The 20429-nt window shown below is 43.7% G+C and overlaps 3 protein-coding genes across 3 annotated transcripts; 1 reads left to right on the top strand and 2 right to left on the bottom strand.

The window, feature by feature from the left end:
* Positions 1–4164: 4164 nt before the first annotated feature.
* On the bottom strand, positions 4165–7795 carry LOC133926038 (uncharacterized). The gene is made up of 3 exons (XM_062371770.1): positions 7565–7795; positions 6730–7443; positions 4165–4267 (listed from the first exon to the last, which is right to left on the bottom strand). Exons 1-2 carry the CDS (start codon positions 7594–7596, stop codon positions 6867–6869), a joined length of 609 nt encoding a protein of 202 aa, XP_062227754.1. The 5' UTR covers positions 7597–7795; the 3' UTR covers positions 4165–4267; positions 6730–6866.
* Positions 7796–12218: 4423 nt separating this feature from the next.
* LOC133927415 (uncharacterized) lies at positions 12219–15379 on the top strand. Its single transcript, XM_062373877.1, has 3 exons — positions 12219–12324; positions 12424–13828; positions 14655–15379. The coding sequence occupies exons 2-3, from the start codon at positions 12460–12462 to the stop codon at positions 14813–14815; spliced, it is 1530 nt and encodes a 509-aa protein (XP_062229861.1). The 5' UTR covers positions 12219–12324; positions 12424–12459; the 3' UTR covers positions 14816–15379.
* A 1498-nt stretch (positions 15380–16877) lies between these two features.
* Positions 16878–18975, bottom strand: LOC133927818 (putative laccase-9). The gene is made up of 4 exons (XM_062374203.1): positions 18797–18975; positions 18414–18709; positions 17216–18301; positions 16878–17102 (listed from the first exon to the last, which is right to left on the bottom strand). The coding sequence occupies exons 1-4, from the start codon at positions 18973–18975 to the stop codon at positions 16972–16974; spliced, it is 1692 nt and encodes a 563-aa protein (XP_062230187.1). The 3' UTR covers positions 16878–16971.
* Between the last annotated feature and the right edge of the window lie 1454 nt (positions 18976–20429).

Consider the following 20429-nt stretch of genomic DNA (forward strand, 5'->3'; position numbering starts at 1 on the left):
AGTATTGCTATGAGTCTGCCTGATTTCCTTGTTGCTGAATCTGTTCCACCTTTGCTTGCAGAATCTCTAGTTCATCCATTGCCTGTTGAGTTAGAGGTACATGAAAATGTGTTAAATTGCTTGAAAGTTGCGGCTCAGTTCATCTCATAGATAGTCTTAAATTTTCACAAAGCCTTCGCGATGACTAATGAGCCTGGCCACAGCGTGTGGGATCAGCTACCACGAAGTTTGTTGAGGCCTACCAGATGGTTTGCTGCATGGCATGATTATCGCTTCTTATCCTAACAAACCAGGCTCAACAGGTTGCTTGTTATCTACCCCTATTTTCACTTGCTTTACAGTCTCCCGGAATGAGCGGGGTCTTGACCACTATTTCTCGAAACCAATCTACTTGACCACTGTCAAGGTGAGGATAAGCTCATGCAACATTATCCATAATTCTCCTGTCGTGTTCTTGCTGATGAGTGTTCATGCATCTCTGTCTCTGATTGCAGCAAGATTGGCATTAATCATTTTTCCTTTTTTGCGAGTTGTTGAAATTAAATGTAGGGCAAGTAGATTGTTGGGCAACAATCATTTCAGTGTTTCATCTGTGTACCTATAGCGCCAATCTTTCTTGCACTTTCCACAAATAAAAAATTGCATCCCAGTTAGTGATTGAAGTTAAATTGCACGGTGAAAATTTCATGATCATAGTTCTATATTGTTCTTATTTTTCTGACCCGTTGATGTCACTGGTATAAATTGCAATTTTGTTAAATGATCTATCCTATTTGCATATTGTTCCTCTCACCTTGTGTTTTGCTTTGGACATTAGAGAGCGGGCTGTGAGGAGATACCGATCTTGCTGCTGCTGGCACCTGCACTAACCACATAAGATCTGAAATAGAAATAGAAGAGAGGGCCAATGCTCCCAAACAATGGGGATTATTTGTTCTTAATAAAGGGTTGATCTGAATGTTAGCTTCAAATTTTGTTGTTGTTTTACGATGATTGTGCTGAAAGTTTGCTTTGAGTACACTGTTATTTTGTAATGGTTGTCATGGATGGCAGTTCTTCATGTTAGCTTCAATTACTATTTATATTTTATAACAAAATTACGTTGAGCTACAAAATACCGAATGCATTTTTGCTGAAGCATATGCCCTTATGGAGTTGAACATGCCGCTGAGACTCTATTTCGGATAGCTTTTTTCTGAAAAGCTTTTCTTACAAGGCGGTTGTCCTGAGAAGCAGGAGAATCCGCTGGCCGGAGAAGCTAGCCGTTTGACAATTCTGATTCTCTTTGTGAGATTGCCTATCCTGAGTGTGTAATATGTAATAACTAATATGCCCCTGAATCCTCTAATAATTTGTTTGATTGCTGAATAAGCGTAAGCGCTATTATTTTCAATATTTTTTTACATTTTAGGATCAAAATTTTGTAGTATTAGTACTTCCATATAACAGCGAAGAAGTTGATTACACATCCCCAAATATCCATACAATATTCAATGTGTACAACTAACAAACATGATAGTAAAGCGGCAGCAATAGAACCACGAAATGTGCCCATTCCCGATTCATATGTTGCAACACTTCCATCCTCGACGGTAGCTTGGTAGCTTGAGCACTTGCATCCTTATCATTATAGTTTTTAAGATCTGCATCATGTATGGTACTATCCCTAATAAAATTATAACGAGCCATTGCAGCAATTATAATTTTTGATTGCTTCTCTATTGGATAGCTAAGTATGTTTAATAAAATACGCCACTTAATCTTTAGAACTCCAAAGCAATGCTTAGTAATATTTTAGAGGGATGAATGTGCATAGTTGAACACCTCCTTAATCCCACTGGATAATGACTATGTTGGAATTCAGACATATTGTACCTTTGACCCTTGTATGATATTAAAAAACCTTTTTTATTAGGATATGCTGAATCGATGAGATAACACTTCCTATATAACATAAGTATAACATATGACACCTAATTAACAGTAAAAATAATACACGCAAGTAACCCGATGCAGCTAAGAAGCTGCCCCAAACATGTCCTGATTGATTTTGTGTTATTATTATGTATTAGCTTCATCTAATCAATTATATTTTTTTTATTTTTTTTGCCTTCCTTACAACACGCACGACCATTTAACTAGTCACTTAAAAAAAAGTTAAAATATTTCTCCCACCTCACCTCCCGTCACACGCAGCAAAGCTCAGGCGCCCATGTGTCACTTCACAGCGTGTCCGCTGGTTTCCCACGTAGGAGTAACCTCAAATTTACAAATCCGACCTTGGTTTGGCTAGCAGGCAAAGGAAGGCGATTTGGTTGGGTTTTCAGCCCGACTAGTAAGACTATCTCTAACCATATTCTCTTCATTTCGTTCCCTTTCCGATTCCCTTCTCCGTTCTCATTCCCTTTATTTTCTTTCATCTCCAACAGCTTTCCTTCGAGGGGAATCGCGAAGGGAACGAAGAGAGAATCTCGTTCTGAAGGGAATGACCCTAGGAATCCCGTCGTGAAGGGAACCGTGAAGGGAATCCGTTGGGAGCGCTGAAGGGAACGGGAATCCCTTCACGACGGGAATCTGCCCGTGAAGGGATTCCCTTGGGCATGGTCTAACCAGAGAGAGAGGAAGAGATGGGTTGGACTGAGCAGAGAGCTGGATAGGTTAGCTAAAAGGATTCCAGCCCAGAAGGAGTTGCTTTTCTTTTGTAGATTATTTTCAGATTTAAACAGAACTCACTAAATTCCAGGAAAAACAAATTATGCATATGTTCAAGTTTATGCATTGTTTGTATTAGAGAATACTTTGATTTTGAGGTAAATTTAGACGTCTGAGCTTTGTTTTTACTATCAAGTTTCAAATTTAAGCTAAATCTATAAAAAGTTTTAATTTCTTCCGATTTTCATGACATTACATTTGTTTAATTTACAGAGCGTTACACCGCTAGCGAACCATAAGACCCAAAATCTAGACGCACTGACTTGCCAAATATTTCAGAGCAACATAGTAGCAACAAAGCAATAAAAAAAAAACAGATGGTGGCAGGTTTCCTTCCCTGTACAAAAAGGAAAGATGGACCAAGGACACTGCTTGTCTTAGACAGGTTTTAGAGTCAACAACAAGTTCGCCCTATGCATCTTTGGCGCAATCTGTATGGGTGAAATGCATCGAGATCGGAAAGCCTACGCATAAGATTTCTGAGTAGTAAGCTTAGCACAAGGTCCAGTTGATAACAAACAAAGGTGAATCCATAAAAACTTGGGGCCCTGATCTCCTCACTTTGAGCTTCTATCTTCTTAACATGCTGTTCTCATCCTCTTGAGTTTCTTGCAGACCTGCCCAATAGATAAAAAAGAAACACATATTATGTAGGATTTATCAAATACTATAGAGTTTCCTGGCATGCTTAATAATGGGCGTGTTTACGTCTTGTGCAACCTGAGCGGGCCAGTACTTGTTCACTTTTTTTTTTCCAAATGGGGAAGACGGCTAAATTTGAAGGGCCACTACTCCCACAGTGTTCCTTGCATCTCTCGTGAACTCCACCCAAAGGGATACTACACTCACAGCTTGTAATGACAACACACACATCAAAGATTCCAGCACCCTAGCAATTGCAAGCACACAATGCCAGTTATCAAAAATGTTGATAGCTGCATCGAGTTTTGGAGTTCCCTAGCATCATTTAAGAAACCATAATAAAAGTGAAGCTGTCTTCCCCTCGGATATATCATTTAAGAAATCCAAGTTGGCTCCCATATTTTTACCATTGGTAACAAATACGAAATCAACAGTAGGAGCAGCAGGTCCTGTCAGACCGATAAGACTATATTCTACTGTCGATAAAGCACGTAATAAGGCAGAAATTCTGGGGTTGAAAAAGCAGCACAAATCCTAGGACTAGAAAGGCAGGCAGGGTGTGGACAGGAAGTGGGAGTAGATGCTCCTAGGAGTAGGAAGAGTGAAAGAATTGTACCTTCTTTCCTCACCAAAATGTTATATAGAAACCAATCCTCCCGTTCAAGTCAGAGCTACCATCTTTGCTAACTCTCAGGTCACAAAAAGATTTCCAATACACCAATAACCTACACACAAGCACAGGAAAAAGACCTAAACACTATCAAAAACAGGAAAGGCATAGAAAAACATATAAAGATAATAAAAACTTAAGGGCCACTTTTGTGCATATCACAATCTCTCAGCAGCAACTTCAAGATATACGGAAGCGCTTTCTCAAACCTCCTTGCACCAATTTTTTCAACCTCACACAGATCTTGAATGTCACGTCCGGTTTTTCAAAAGAATAACCAGGTGTATTCCACATATATATCAGGATCAGTTTCATCATACATGCAATGACATATCAGTGATATACAGTTCTATATCGAACAGAAACAACTTTATTGAAACAATTAACAGAGTTTTGAACAGCAGCGGAAGAACTCGAGAGAACTCCAACGAAAGTTTTAGGGCACACCACAGGCAATCGACTGGGGGCAACGCGACCTAGGACGCTCCATCTTCATTGTAGTCTTCAGCTTCATTGATCTCTGTGTAATCTTCTCCAACTGAGCAGCATTTAATATTGGAAACAGCAAGTGTGAGCACATATTGTATTCCGCAAGTGTAGGAAAATATGACATGAGGGCTTAAGTCAAGAAAAAAGTTAGACACTGGTTTACTGCATTAAGCAACATTAACCTATAACTCCCAGAATCAGGCATCCTATTTACTAAGTATGAAGACACAACTTAAACAAGAAGAACAGCTCATCGGATTCCATCCGACTACCAGGCTCACTAGATATTCCATATCTGGTTACCATAACTCACCAGATAATTTCATTACCTGGTTACCCGACCATCCATACCAAAAATCTGATCCCAACTAATCAAGAAGAAGTCCAAGCCGCTCTTGACCGTGAGCACGGCTGATCGAGTAGTTTTACACTCTGCAGAGTTTGCACACTTTACCCACGAGTCGTGATTCCCGTTTTGCTTTTACACTTCCGGGGTGTAGAGCCAGGGTCTCACTACAAGGCTGTTACAAAGCGCCTCCAAATCTATAAGCACCAACTAAGGTTTCACCTCTAACAGGAATTCCATCCACTGCAGAGGCCCCATCTTGTGCCACTTAACCGTCCATTGGTGCGTACAGAATATGAATGGCACTAATTACTTGGCCAGGCCGTTCCCATATAGGCCTCATGGTTGTGCTGTTATGCCGGATTACAGGCTTCAAGAACCTGTCCTTAGGACCCCACACAGGAACAGACACATTCCCAACGTGCGGCACAACACATGCGTCTTCATGCACCATCCACATAACAACCATCCTGTTAGGATCCCTATTCCATGTTGCTACGAAAGATTAGCATACCCAATTCATGTTGCATAATCGTTAGTCAAGTTTAACTTCTAACCCAACCAGGACAGTGACTAGCATATCTACTATTTTCTTCCCATGACTCATCAATGGCGACAAGGATATTCAGACAAAAGCTAGTAAACCCTATTCATAGGTTTCCAATTTAGACAAGCATGCAATGAAGGATAAACAACTAACATAAATTCCTAAAAATAGGTGCAAGATGTTCAAGGACACTTGCCTCCTTCCGAAGTGCTGCTCAGTGTTGTCGAAATCTTGATCTTGAAGCCACTTGAACTGTTCCAGAACGTCATCGACTAATCGCAGGAACTTCCGACAAACAACACAAAGAAAACACTAAGAACAGTGCACCAAACAGAAGCAAGGTGCTATAAAAAGCCTACTAACGGAAAGTACTCGCTACTACGATCGTGGGAGCGCGAGAATCGCCTAAAACGGAGCTCGTATGAAAAAGTTATGAAGGTTTTAAGCTACAAGGGCTTTTCTGAAAAAGAATAAGGGCTAATTTGTAAAACAGAAAATTCTAGGGGCTGATTTGTAAAAGTCCAGGGATCTTTTGCAATTAACTAAAAGTTTAGGGGGCTAAAAGTAAAATAACAGAGCTGTTAGGGGTTATTTTGTGATATCATAAAAGCTAGGGACCTAATTGCAAAAGTACATATTTAAAATAATTAACAGATTTATTTTTAATTAGAAAACCCTATTTATGATGTCAGCATGACATCATCACACTGACATGGACGCTGACCGGCTCGGCTCAGCTGACACGGCTGACACGTGAGCGACACGTGGCGCTGACGTGGCTCTCATAAGCTGACTGGGTTAAAGAGGACACGTGGCGCGATCTGAATGGCTAGCGAAGGGGTATTTTGCAATCTAATCGTGGCCGTTGCTATAAGATCGGACGGCTCACCTTGAGTCTTCCTCCTCTGGTCGGCGGCGCGAGCTCAGTGCGGCGGTGCTTGGCCGGAGAGTCGCCGGAGTTGAGCTCCGGCGGCCGGACTTCGACGGTGAGCGGCGGAACGCGGAGAGGAGACGACGGCAAACCCGTTTGAGGGGCAAGTTCGCGTCGGGGCGGTCTCCAACGGCTCGGCGACGGCGGCAACCTTCGGGGAAGGTTCGGCGACGGAGTGAAGGCGCTATGGGGGAGGAAACTCGATGAAATTTGGGGCTTTGAGCGCGGTGTGGTGAGAGGAAGCCCGCCCGAGGGTTTGATTTGGATTATATAGACGGGAGGGGCGGTTGCGGAGAGGGGCGCGGGGTGGAGATCGTGCGGCGGCTTTTTCGGTGATAGTTGCGGCACGACGTGGGCAGAGAGAAGAGATGGAGGGGAAAAACGGGCGTCACATTGAACATTAAGGTATATATCTGCATGCTGAAAGAAATGTCTCTTGTATGCAAGGATTCCCCCATTTGTCGGTTCAAATGGTTGGGGTACGCCTTCTGTGGGCTTAAACTTGAACCGATACACCTTAGAGAATACATCAGCGGTATTTTGCGGAACATGACTCCTCCAATCCAGGTAACAAGCAAGCTTTCCAGCTAAAAACTGATGGATTGCAGAACCTACAGCACCAAATTTTTGGCACGTCTGATGCACTCCAGTCACAAAGACTGTAACGAGCTGGTGACGGCCTCAGTGCTGTGTGATAGAGAATATATTCTCTGAACCATTCCTCCATTATGTCGTTCTCACCAGCATTTATCAGGTCATGATGCAAAACACTGAAGTACAACGCCATTCTTCCATTTTCTGTAAAGAAAGGCATGTAAATGAACCCAATTCTGTGTAGGTCGTGTGCTCTGTGAGCAGCCTCACCCGGCACGGGTTCCTTAGTTATCTTGATCTCTTCATCATTTATGACAACAAAATCAGTTATATCAAAAGCACCATCCCAAGTCAAAACCGCAGCGTGCGCACGAAACACCTCTGCAATAGACCGTTGGACCACCATCATTCCTATGTCACGTGCGACGCATTCATTGAAACGGCCAGCAAGAATTTCAGTCCTAACTAGGGTCCCTCCATTCTCTTGTATGAAATCAGTAACAGGTTTGATACTGCATACATAACAACAAAAGAATACATCAGCTAATTTAGTACAGTTTAGGGCAGGACAACAAAATAAATACACAATAGCTGGTGCTTCAAATTAGTACAGTTCAGGGCAGGACAACTAACCTCTGAGGCATTGAGAAAAACTTAACTTCCATCTTTTCAGCAATTTCACTTCTATTATCCACAAGCTTTTCATCGCTGAGAAATTGGCACGCAGCTGGATGCACCAACTCATCAATTCTACACGAGCATAATACACCCACATGAGATATTGATTATTGTTCTAACAAACAGCACAACAACAACAACAACAAAGCCTTTTAGTTCCAAACAAGTTAGGGTAGGCTAGAGATGAAACCCACAAGATACAACTGAAAAGAGGAAGAAAGAAAGAAAATAAAGGAAAGCATTAGTATTAGTCAACAAAAAAAGAGGAAGAAAGAAAACAAACAGCACAACAAAGAAAATAAAATATCACAGCCAACATCACCACTACAACAAATACTTTAATCCTAAGCAAGTTGGGGGTAGAAAAGAGATAAACCCACCAAGAGCCAGACATACCAATATAAAAGATACAAAATTGTAGCAGTAATAGAAGAGTCCCAATTTCCAAATCATGGTTATGGCACATAGATCGCTGATTTCCAAGATTGCTAGGTTCCATATCTAGCCTAACCTAACTTGGGACTAAAGATTTGTTGGTGTTGTTACTCAGATACTAAACATGGTAGAAGAAAAGGGAGATGTTGAGGCACAGTGCAAACCTTGTTTGTCCATTGCAGATGGCAATGGCCATATCCTTGTTGTACCTTAGAAGATCCTCAAATTGTATTCCCAGCTTAAAACTTCCTTCCATTTTCATGGCAGTGACTTGAGACTTGTAGTTTTTTGCTGACCTGTTGGTGAAGCTGAAAGATTTACTGGGATTAGCATACAACTAAGTGTACCATCGATGCTTTGTTGCAGATCTAACCATGGTATTGTAAATGAATGTTCACATATGCGAGAACAAATGTCTTTCTCTTTTAATTTCCATGTACTCCTTCATATTCTATTTATATATACCATGAATACATTAATCTGTTAAAAAAAGGTTGATAATCAGATAACACATAACCTTGTTAAATGTCATACTTCATTGCCCTCAACTGACTTTACATTGGGCTGTAAATTTTTCTTGGACTGATACTCTTCTAAATTGAACTCGAGATGATCTTTTATTGTGAATCAAACATTACCAGAAAAATGCGATGTTGAAAAAGATAGAATGAACAGAAACAGTAATTAGCTACAAAATATATACAAGTCTTTAAGTCATCATAGCTGCATTTTCCTTTAAAAAATTGTGTTCAGGAAAGATGCTTCATAACTAAAAATCTCAAATGATATAGGAATCAATCCATTCTAATAAGAAATTAGCATGTCTTGAGTAGTAAACAATACAAGGATAGATTGCGGATGCGAGAAACAACTAAAAAACAAGGAAAAGTGCGTTCTTATTGAGAAAATCCAAAAGTTGTGACCACAACTTGTTATCGGAGTTAACTGTTAACTTTCCGTGGAGAATAACCAAACGCCGTCTTCTTTTTTCATTTTTAGGGTTTGCCAATGTCATTAAACTTTTATTATTAAAACTTTTACCTATTCAAATACTCATTGAATACGTTAGATTAAATTTGGATTTTTTACCTATTCAAATAGGTATTGAATACATTAGGTAGTATTTGGTTGCTCGCATGTAAGATGATTATGTACGGGATGATTCAGCTGGATGAATTGATCCTAGATGGGTTGGTACAAGTCTGATATTTGGTTGGCTGTATAGGATGATACATATTTCTATTTGGTTGGTTGTATGGAATGGAACGATCTCGTACATGTTTGTGTTTGGTTGCCTGAATCTGTAGTGATACGATAGCCTTCTCTCTTACATGGTGAGTTTACCTGCTCTGTACCTCTTCTTTTTTTTCTACATGCATGACTCTAGCCTTGTGCAATGCCTACATGAGTAGTATGCAATTCTTGGCAATGTGATTATCTTCTCCTAGGCAATGATCAAGTAGTGAACTCCCTTGTGAATTTTGGATTACAAGTTTCATTTGTATACGGATGCTGTTTGAATTGGATGACAATCTGATACATCAATCATACTTCATTTCTTCCTATTGGTTCTCAATAACCACATATCAAACTGCCCGATAATAACATGCATCAAGCAAACATCAGTCGCAATTAACATACATGTGCTATGAAAATAATCACAATGGATGAAAATAAACTGCATCAGTGAAGAAAGTCGCAATCAACATGCATAAGACCAAAGAATTAGCAAAAATGTTTGTGCTTTCTGTACCTTTTCTTCCCATTAACAGGATCCAGAAAAATGTAAAAATGCAAGAAAGAAAAGCAGTTTGGAGAGTTGTTCAGAGGCCAGATGCTTTACTCTGACCAAAAACTATGGGCAAAAAATAACACTTTTAAGCAAGCACCTGCTGGTTTTTACACTCTAGTAGAACAAATTTTGCACCACTACCAGGATAAATTGTGAAAAGGGACCTCTGCTACCACTACCAATCACCAGCAATGTGGTAAAAAAAAAAAAAGAGGTTCTGCCGATATGAGCACAACATACATACCCAAATGACCTATCACAACCAAGGTTAGCAAGCAATCAACACTTAGAGAACTTCAGGTAGGATAGGATCCAAACTCTCATGATCATTGTATCAACTGAGAGAATGCAGGAGCAATTGAACATAGCAAATGCAACTATGATACATTATCATCTAGTTTTACTTCATTAATCACAATGGTGTTTCAGCACAGCTCATAGTTCACTCAATACCAGGTTTCAAACTGACAGCAAAAGATGATGTCATACTACAACATACCATCAACTACCATTGGTGACAAGTTAGCAAAAGATGATGCCATACAAAACACGGACTACCTCATACTACATCTGACCATCAACCACCATTGGTGACAAGTTAGCAAAAGATGATGTCATACCAGCTACGGATCGAATTCCGAAAGATGCTTTTTGATGTACCTAGCAACCCAAATCATTTTGCTTGAGAGAGGCAATTTGTAGAATGCCCTTGCTTGCGAAGGATTCTCACACAAATATGCGTAGTAGTGGTCAAGATGAGCCTCTTCGAATCTAAGAATACTCATCATCTCACTATAGAGTCCCTCAGGAACATCATCATCGGGAGTTGCGATCTTTGCTATAGATGTGGCTATTTGACCAAGGCTCTTGCTCATCATAACCATCAAGTCATCATCAAAACCTATCTTAGCCCTCTTTGCTGACGGTGGTTTCAAAGCTGAGCTCTCCCCAACATTGTTCCCTGACCCGACTTCCTCTTCACGAGGCACTTGTTCATGGGTTGATGCAGTAACTGCAGTGTCTTTATCAGTTGTTGTGCTTGTGCCTGTGCCTGCATCAGCTGTTGTGTCCATACCAAGAGGCGCATCATTTGCTCTCCGCGTCGAAGGCCGAAATCCAGCAAAGGCCGGCCGACTCGAAGCCGCATCACCATAGGTTGGAGCACCACCACCCATCCTACATCATGAAATATACCCCCTCTGGTTGTAAATGTAAGTTGTTTTAGCCTCCTCAACTATTCTCTAAATATAAGTCATTCTCAAACTTTTATACATTTTTTTTCTCTTTTGTTCCCGTCTTACCCTTGTTTAATAAATGCTACCACTCTCACAAATGAATGAGTTATCTTTTCCAATGTAGAATAAATGAAAGATAACAAAGTCATTTGATCTACTTTCTTAATTCTTATGTATAAATCTAAAACGACTTATCAATACTATATACTAACCGCGGCGGGATTCGCGAGCGCCCAGGCCACCTGGCTACTGTGGTTACTGTAGCTGCAGTGGCGGTGGGCCCCACCATTTTATACGCGTATATATATATATATGTATGTATGTATACATATATGTATATGTACGTGTATATGTACGTATATGTACGTGTTCACATACATATTATATAAATTTTATTTTCAAAAATTTCTAAAAAAATATCAAAAAAAAAATTGATAAATCGACTGAAACATCTAAAATTCCAAAAAAAAAACTAAAACTAAAAAAAAGCATAATTTTTTTTTATGTTCATATTACTGTCGTAGCTATTGTCCACCAATATATTATGTACCTATATATAAATATATATACATACAAATGTACATAAATATATATTTAAATTTATATATGTATATATGTATATTACATACATAAGTCCAGAGGAAACTAACGTACCCCTCCGATAACATATACTAACGGTAGAAAAATCGACACGCTCCCAGGGCACTTGCTACTGTAGCTCAACATAACAATATAAAAATGCAAAAGAAAAAACTAAAACTAAAAAAAAAACACAAATTTTTTTATGTTCGTATTACTGTTGTAGCTATTGTCCATCAATATACTATGTACCTATATCTAAATGTATATACATACAAATCTATACAAATATATATTTATATTTATATATTTATATATGTATAATACATATATGAGTTCAGAGGAAACCAACGGCCCCTCAGATATAACATATTCAAACGGTGAAAAAATCAGTACGCTTCCAAACCACCTGCTATTGTAGCTCAACATAATATTTATTTGATACGGAGGCAGCAAAGCGCGTCAACCTACCTAATATTTATATTTAGAGGAGTAATTCCTATCCACTTAACACGGCCCTGTCAATGTACAAATCTCGAACCAAACCTGATCGGCCACGATACCCTCGCCCTCGTCTCGTCTCTTCCGTCTCTCGCCGCCGCCGCCCCTTGCACAGTCCGATTCGACTTCATCCCCGACTCCGACTCCGACTCCGATTTCCGCTAGCTAGCTCGGTCTTCATCTCCTCCTCTATTTATTTGGATCCGATCTCTCCCAGTAGACCTGAAGCATCAATCGATCGATTGACTGATCAGTGTGCTATTCTCCCCTAGTCTCCTCTCACTTCCCGGAGCTCAGCGAGGAGGGAGATGTCATCGTCTGACTACGATTACTTTGAGGGGTCCCTGGTGGCGGACGCATCCCTGCATCCGCCCATCCACGGCGAAGGCCCGGATGATGGGGCCCCGATGCCGGGCTCGATCCTCCTCGACTTCAAGGCCTACATCGACCAGCGCCGCAACGCCACCTCTGCCCACTCCAAGACGAGGGACGGCCACAGCATCCATGTCACATTCTGGCCGGCCCACCCGCCGCGCGTCTCCTATTTCTCCGTCTGCTGCCCTGACCTGGAGCCCGGCGACTTCGCCGAGGAGCCCGTCATCGTGGCCGCGGAGGACGACCTCGTCCTCCTCCGCCTTTTCCTGGGCCCTCGGAGCGCCACCGCCGAGCGCGACAGGGTCGACTACTTCATCTACAAGGCCGGCGGCGGGATGCCGTCGCTGGAGCTGCTCAAGCACCCGGGCCCCTCCCGCATCTTCGACGACCGCCATGTCGGCCTCCTGCGCTGCCGCTCCCCCACGAGCGACGACAGCCACAGCAAGCCCATCCTGCGCCCCCACGGCTCCAAAGATGACGGCTTCTACATCGTCGCCGCGCTCTGTTACGGGCCGATGGTGCCCGGATACTACGACCTCCACACCTATGACTCCAGGACCAAGGATTGGGCCACCAAGACGGCCTTGATGCGCCAGGAGCAGGTGCGCGGCCATCACTCTTCCCATTGTAACAGCAAGGTGATTGTGGTCGGGGGAAGGGCCGGCACCATGGGCTGGGTTGATCTCTGGCGGGGCATCCTCTTCTGCGACGTCCTTCTCCAGGACCAACCCTTGGGGCTCCGCTTCGTCGCGTTGCCAGCGCCGATCAAACCTGACAGGAAACTGAAAGGCTGCCCGAGGATAGCCCGGGACATTGCCGTCATCAAAGGTTGCATCAAGTATGTTGAGCTTCAGACACACGTCAGGCCGGGCTCAGCCGTCGATGGCAACTTCATTGCCGATGATTGGACAGCTGCCACATGGAGCAGGAAGGCTACTACCAAGTCTTTAGAGAAGGGTTCTTGGCAACCCGGCTGCAAGGTCCGTGCTTCTCAGATCTCTGCCAAAAAGAATCCGGTGCAATTTGAGTCGCTGCCTAAGCTGCTCGACGATCAAGGCACGCCTCAGCGAACCTTGGAGAGACTCCACACTGCTCATCCCACACTCAGCTTGCATGAAGATAATGTTGTCTACCTCATGACTAAGATCCACTACCTAAAGGACACCAAAGCATGGGTGCTTGCTATCGACGCAAGAAAGAAGACACTACAAGGAGTTGCTGAGTTTGATGCACGAATAACTTTCGGCATGAGTTTCACCTGCATGTGCAGCAGTATATCCGAACATCTGCATTTGGCTCCAGGTGATCATACTTTACCAGCACATCTCTGATTGTGTGATTACTTGCACAGAACTGTCTGTGTAAGTGTTGCCTGTCACCCATATGTATCAAGTTACTATCCTATCTTATCGTTTAGATGTTTGCCATGGGTGCCTTTGTCTTTTTATAATGTGCTAACTGTAGGGCAGAGCTTATCAACTGTTTAAGGACAATATATAAGACTTGGGGCCTGTTTGGGTTGGGGGTAATTCATTGAAAAGTTTTGAGATCTAGTTCAAATTCAAACTGATCCCTAAACTTTCCACTGAAATACCACGCTTCCAAACACCACTTTAAAGGTGGTTTCATTTTAAGGGGCAAGCAGGGGTTCCCAGGCTAGTTTGAGATTTCTGTAGAAGATGCGAGTAGACTAGTGCCTGAGGTTTAGTTCATAGCTGGCATAGCTGCATAGGTAAGACCTAAGTTAACTGATTAACATATTATATGGACAGAACCTGGACACCGACGAAGAAATCATGAAAGGGAAGGGGATATAGGGCCAATACCCTGTTAAAAGCTGGTACATATAGTACTCCAAATTGACTTTGGGGATCAAAAGTTCGGTGTCAGTGCTCTGTAACAATAAAAATACTTACAGAAGGAAATCATGGAAATGGACGGTGGAAATGAAAACAGCAATATCACCGCATTTTTGCACTAGAATTGGTTGATAGTCTATCTATAGCATTAGCAGGCTGAATTTTAGTAGTGATTTTGGTTGGAAGGGCCAGGGATGCGGGTCTGCTATTTAATTGTTTTTGAACTAGTTTTTATTTTACTAAAGGCTCGGCTATTTTGCTATTTGCAGCTACAAAGGGTCACTTGAAACGATCAGGTATGCCGATGCGGCAATCCTCTCTCAAGAAGCTGGCTGGAATCGCTCTGATGGATTTGCCAGCCAGGGATGGTGAACAAAAGCACCAGGATACGGCAGAAGGATCGAGTGTGGGAGCACTAGATGGGGTCTGACAGCTCTGGACGCCGCAATTGTCGCTGGATCCGGTGGGGTAGCAAAGAAATCGACATGGTTCGTGAGGAGGCACAGACAACCATGGTGCACACGACATAAATGCCTCCGACGACACCGAGCAGGCTACTCCGGCAACGACTCCATTGGCGACAGGATGGCAGGACCGGAAGCTAGGGAGGAAAAGGAGAGGCGGATGGCGGTGGCGGAGGCGGCGGCAACCGTTAGCCGGGTGGAGGCGCATACCCTCTTACGCGTAGAAGAGTTGGGGTGCAATTTGTGCAAGCGAGGTGGGGGCCGGCACACTAGAACGGGTGAGATCATGGGAGTCGGGACGGGCGTGGGATTCACGAGATTCAAGGTGAGTGTCAGATTCATAGGATTCAGGGTGTTAAAAACTTTTTAAGTAATAGAGATAGAAAGAGCTAATTCTAGTGTACTCACTGGAAATGAACTACTTGGTCGGCCCATTTGTGCCCCAACAGAAATATGTGCATTTTAACGTCATGACTTGTATGATCATGCATGCTCCATACAAGGCGCCGGCGGCCAAACTTTCTCCGGCCGATCCTCTCTTTTTCACCCATGGAATGGAAGACAAAATTTAACGTCCAGCTCGCAGAAAACGAAGAAAGAAACTTCTCAATTCTCATCCACGTCGACCACCTTGGCTCCATGGATTCATGCATCTCGTTGTCGCTTTCAAGAAGTAACGTCAAGTTAGTGCCTTGATTCCTTACGCGACTTATTTGACCTGCCAACTCCATCTACGCGTTCTTTCTTCAGTCCACATACAAACGTTGGCAAATAGTTTTTTTCAGGAAACCTGCAGGTATTCGTCTGCCGACTGTTGTTTTTGACCAAAAACTTGGTAATTTTTTTGAGACGAAAAACTTATTAAATAACAGCGTTTATATATAAATGACCAGTAAGACATGCATGGATTTCTTGGAATAATATGACCAATGTACACCATGTATATTTTTTGGCCAAGACTTGTTTCCGAGCATGCATTATTTAGTCTCTGCGCCCGCACACCTCAGCTGCAATTCGATCAAGGTGGGATCCATCTGACCAGTTCCCCAGCTTTTGCCACCGTGCAAGCGGCGTGCGAGACCGAGAAACTTCATTTCCGCTCTCGTATTCCTCTTACTGCCATTTTCTCTCTCCCTCGTTACCTCCGCTCAAGTCAACACCACCCAAATGTCTCTCTTCGCCCAAGTCGCGCACGACCGTCGTGCCAAATCGGGCTACGCCACAACGATTCCAGCGCCGCCATGCTAGATCGGGTGTCGCAGAGGAAGATTCTGCTTCTTGCCACTTGTTTTTATACCTCGGGTCAAGTGGAGGGTTCATGGGGGCCGAAGTGCTCGCCTCGCAGGGCCGATGACGATGACTTGCCGAAACGACACGAAGGATTCCGCGAGATTACGTCATTATAAAATTATTCGTACAATTTTTTAGGCTCATTAGTTATTTTTTTAGTCCATTCTTGGTGCAGCCACTTGCCATTAGGCGCTGAATATACACTATTTTTTCTTGAAAACGAATCATTGTGGTCCAGTTTTACCTCGATTTGGACAAGGTTCCCCAATTATCAATTCATGACACCCAACATAGTTTTGGTTGAATACTTGAATTCATCAATCATCGTGATAATGATCTGAGAAGTGAGAACGACCTTTATCCAAATGTCCTTTAATGTTTATGTTTTTGGCTTGGTTGCTATGCTGATACGGTTCATTTCTGTTCGACACAGCCACTCAACGTCTCAATGTGATTTATAACTTTTAAGAAATGAAGAGATTCCTGGTTCACACTAAAAAAACTATGGTGGTACTAGCGCAAGCAATGAAAATCAGATGACTCAAGAAAACGCAAATATACCACAAAATACACAACCAAACACAGATAGTGTTGTCAATGAATTTAATCCAGATGAAATTATATGTGATCTACTTGCGAACATATTTTCCTTCTTTCAAAATTTTAATATCTGAATGGTACTTTATTAATTAGAGCTTATTTTTATTAATCAATTATTATTTTAAAAGTTCGCTAATACTGTCTGATATTCCTGGCTCCTCCACTGTTGGGAACAATGTTCTCAGAACAAATTTTTGTCTTGCAAAGAACTGTCATGCCCTGTTTCATTAGATTAGCACTTAGGCATGTTCCGAGGAGGCCGCGTCATCCTTGCTCCCGAGGTCTTGCCGTCTTTCACAATGAACACAGTGTCCATCCCCCACAACATATGACGATCAAAGTGACAATGCATGAACCATACCCCTAAACACACACGTAAAAGTAAGATAAAGAGTTACTCCCTCTATTTCACAATATATGTTTCAAAATGTAAGTCGCCAATGGAAGAAAACCGAAGTAATTTGAAAGTAATTCACCAGGATTTTCGGCGCGGAAGCGGATTGCGGCCCAGCCGGCCTTGGGCACGGACACCGTGTTCTGGCGCGGCGGGTCGACCAAGTTGTAGGTTGCCGGATCCTTGTACTCGTTGAAGCTGCCGAACCCTCGCCCCACCACATAGAAGCCGAAGCCGTGCAGGTGCATGGGGTGGCTCTCCGTGCCGAGGATGTCCGTGTCCTGGAACACCACCTCCACGGCGGCGCCGTACTCCAGCACCTTCACCTTGGTGCCCCGCTTCGTGAACCGGCCGAGCCCCGTCGCCGGTTCGGTGAAGTTGAAGAGGAACGGCGGTTCGTCGGGGAAGTTAGCCTCGTACACGCCGCGGGTGGAGCGGTGGCGGTAGTAGGCGTGGAGGATGTCGACGGCGGACGGGTTCTCGAAGCTGACGTTGTTGAGGCTCGCCGCGAGGCGGTCGCCGTAGGGGCCACTGCACGTCGCGTTGGGCGCGCAGGCGATCAGGTTGACGGCCATCGCCACGAGCATGCGCTCGTCGACGTGCGCCGGCACGTCCACCGGGTGGTCCTTGCTGCCCAGGGACCGGAGCCGCGCCGTGTACGCCGTTGCGGCGTCCATGTTGTAGACGGCCGGCAGGTTAATGGGGAACACTGGGGGCCTCCCCTTCTCAGCGTCAGTGTACTCCAGGATGGCCGTGGCGGTGCTGTTGTTGAAGTCGGCCTTCGTGCTGGAGACGAAGGTCCTCGCGGCCATGTAGTACCGTCCAGTGGTGCGGTGGGCTTCGAGGAGCACGTCCACGGTCTGGCCCGACGCGACCATGACGTGGTCCACGGTAAACGGCTTGGTGTAGCGGGCGTCGGTGGCGACCACAGTGAGGCGGTGCCCGGCGACGGCGAAGAACATGTCGTTGGTGAGCCCCGCGTTGATCACCCGGAGCAGGTACGTCTTGCCGTGCTCCACGGACACCTTGAAGGTGCCGGCCCTGGAGCAGGGGAACAGGTCGCCGGGCTGGCCGTTGATGGTGATGGCATCCGAAGGTTTGACGTCGCGGCCGGTCCGCTTGGCCTCCTCCAGGAGCTGGGTCGGGTCGTCGTCCCGCCACCACTCGCCTGCATGCAAATTTTTAACCACGAGATTATTCAGATTAATGACTACAGTGCATTGCATTATTAACGGCACGGCACATCAACCATAATCCTAGTATCCTACGCGCTCGCGTACCGAGGATGATTAGTGGTATCTCCTCCTCCTCCTCCTCCAGGTGCGCGCGCGGCTTCTTCTTGAAGGGGAAGGGGAAGGGGAAGGGGAAGGGGAAGGTGGTGCCGCGCTTGGGGTGGATGACGATGGCGCCGTGCACGGTGGCGCGGTCGAAGCCGCTGTGCGCGTGCCACCAGAGCGTGCCCTCTTCCTCCGACAGGATGACGCGGTAGGGGAAGCCGGCGCCGGGCTGGATGGGGCACTGCGTGATGTACTCCGGCCCGTCGGACCACGGGTTCCGCGGCTGGTCCACGCCGTGCCTGCTCGCATATACGTCAGGCCGCCGCGGCCGTGCCATCTGCCATGCACGGAAATGCAAGGAAGGTACTCCATATACATATACTTACCAGTGGATGGTGATGTTTTTGTCGCCACGGTTGTACACGTTGACGACGACGACGTCACCCTTGCGCGCGTAGATGGTTGGGCCGGGGAACTGGCCGTTCACGGCGAGGATGCTCTTCTGCCGGCACAGCCTGGTGACGTTAACCTTCATTATCTGCCAAAATACCACGCCATCCATCATTGCTACTTCGATTCTACATTACTACTGTTTTCTTAACATAGTACAATCTATTTACTACATTAATTCAACACCTTACATATGCAAATAATATAAAGGCGTGCAATTGATCATAGATTCTAGTGAAAACTTACACACACACGCACACACGATATATATATATACATATATGTATGTATGTATGTATGTATGTATGTATGTATGTATGTATATGTTTGTGTGTGTGTATGTATGTATATGTTTGTGTGTGTGTGTGTGATCACTCAGTTTTTGTGTTTCCTTCTTCTTTGTCTACACTCCTTGTGGTATGGTCCTATTAAAAATCAACGGATCTCACAGATCAAATCCAGCAAACACAAATTTGATACATAAGCAAAAATAAAAGAACAACTCTAGTAGATAAATAGCAAAACCATTCAAAAATTTGAAAACGATCACATCTCTATATCAAAATGCCTTTTATTTCCAAACCAATGATATGCATTTTTGTGTAATGCAGAGTACGTACGTGTTTATGCTGAAAGAAATTGCATAAGGCATATATATGCACTCATTGAGCTCAGAAGTAGATTTAATGTCGCAGATAGATAGAAATATGGGTAGGAGCTTTGTCATCCAATTAAGAAGAAGATAATCAGGGCGTCTCTAACCATCAATGTCAGGTAACTATAATAGAGATCACATAAGATTTTTTTTTTTTTTTACTATATGGAAGAGAGAATGAACCAAGAGGAAAAAAACTAACTACTAATTAGTAGTTAGTCTATAACGCGTTTTAAGATGCATGCAGACTTTAATACCTATCACAAGTGGATCTTTATTAAATTTGGAGAGCATGTTAGATAGCTAGTCTATTAGAGGGGTTGTCTATGTATTATCTATAGTTGATATGTATAAATCTTATAGCTAGTAGTTGACTATATTGTTGAAGATGCTCTTATGTCACCAAAATCCTTCAAAAGGATGACATCACAGGTAACCAAAAACCAGCCCAAAAGGCAACAACATCTGAAACGATACCCACCAACAAATACGAAGCGAGTAAGGAAACAACATCTGTGCTTCCATAACAACAACTACCGACGCCACCAAGGGGTCGAGACAAAGAACCTAAGGACTAAAATACTGAAATACCAAGGATAGCAGATTTGCAGCTCAACAAGCTCGAAATTGACAATGGTGGATCCAGTGGTATGAAGTATGGGGCTCTCTCTCCTCTTTTTCTCTTTCTTCTTCCTTTTAAATGTCCAAAAATTGAAGAGACGGCTTGTGGGGGCTTCCAAGTGCGTCCGGAAGTAGTGGTCTTAGACCCCGCCCCTAGGTGGATCCACGTAGTTTCTCTATTGCTGATAAAAAGTAGTAATTCTACCATTCTGAGAATTACAGCACGAAATTTTCCTGAAGGGACGACACCACTAATAACAAAACACTAGCCTGGAAGGGCAACAACACCTGAA

This window comes from Phragmites australis, chromosome 8, assembly GCF_958298935.1.
Source record: "Phragmites australis chromosome 8, lpPhrAust1.1, whole genome shotgun sequence".
In the NCBI taxonomy this organism is placed as follows: Eukaryota; Viridiplantae; Streptophyta; class Magnoliopsida; order Poales; family Poaceae; genus Phragmites; species Phragmites australis.

Coding starts and splice junctions, on each gene's coding strand:
- LOC133927818 (XM_062374203.1), bottom strand. CDS start 18,975: ATGATGGATGGCGTGGTATTTTGGCAGATAATGAAGGTTAACGTCACC. Junction 18,710..18,796: donor AAAAACATCACCATCCACTG/GTAAGTATATGT, acceptor ATATGCGAGCAG/GCACGGCGTGGACCAGCCGC. Junction 17,103..17,215: donor CTTCCGCGCCGAAAATCCTG/GTGAATTACTTT, acceptor GTGTGTGTTTAG/GGGTATGGTTCATGCATTGT.
- LOC133927415 (XM_062373877.1), top strand. CDS start 12,460: ATGTCATCGTCTGACTACGATTACTTTGAGGGGTCCCTGGTGGCGGAC. Junction 13,829..14,654: donor ACATCTGCATTTGGCTCCAG/GTGATCATACTT, acceptor TGCTATTTGCAG/CTACAAAGGGTCACTTGAAA.
- LOC133926038 (XM_062371770.1), bottom strand. CDS start 7,596: ATGGAAGTTAAGTTTTTCTCAATGCCTCAGAG. Junction 7,444..7,564: donor TTTTTCTCAATGCCTCAGAG/GTTAGTTGTCCT, acceptor TTATGTATGCAG/TATCAAACCTGTTACTGATT.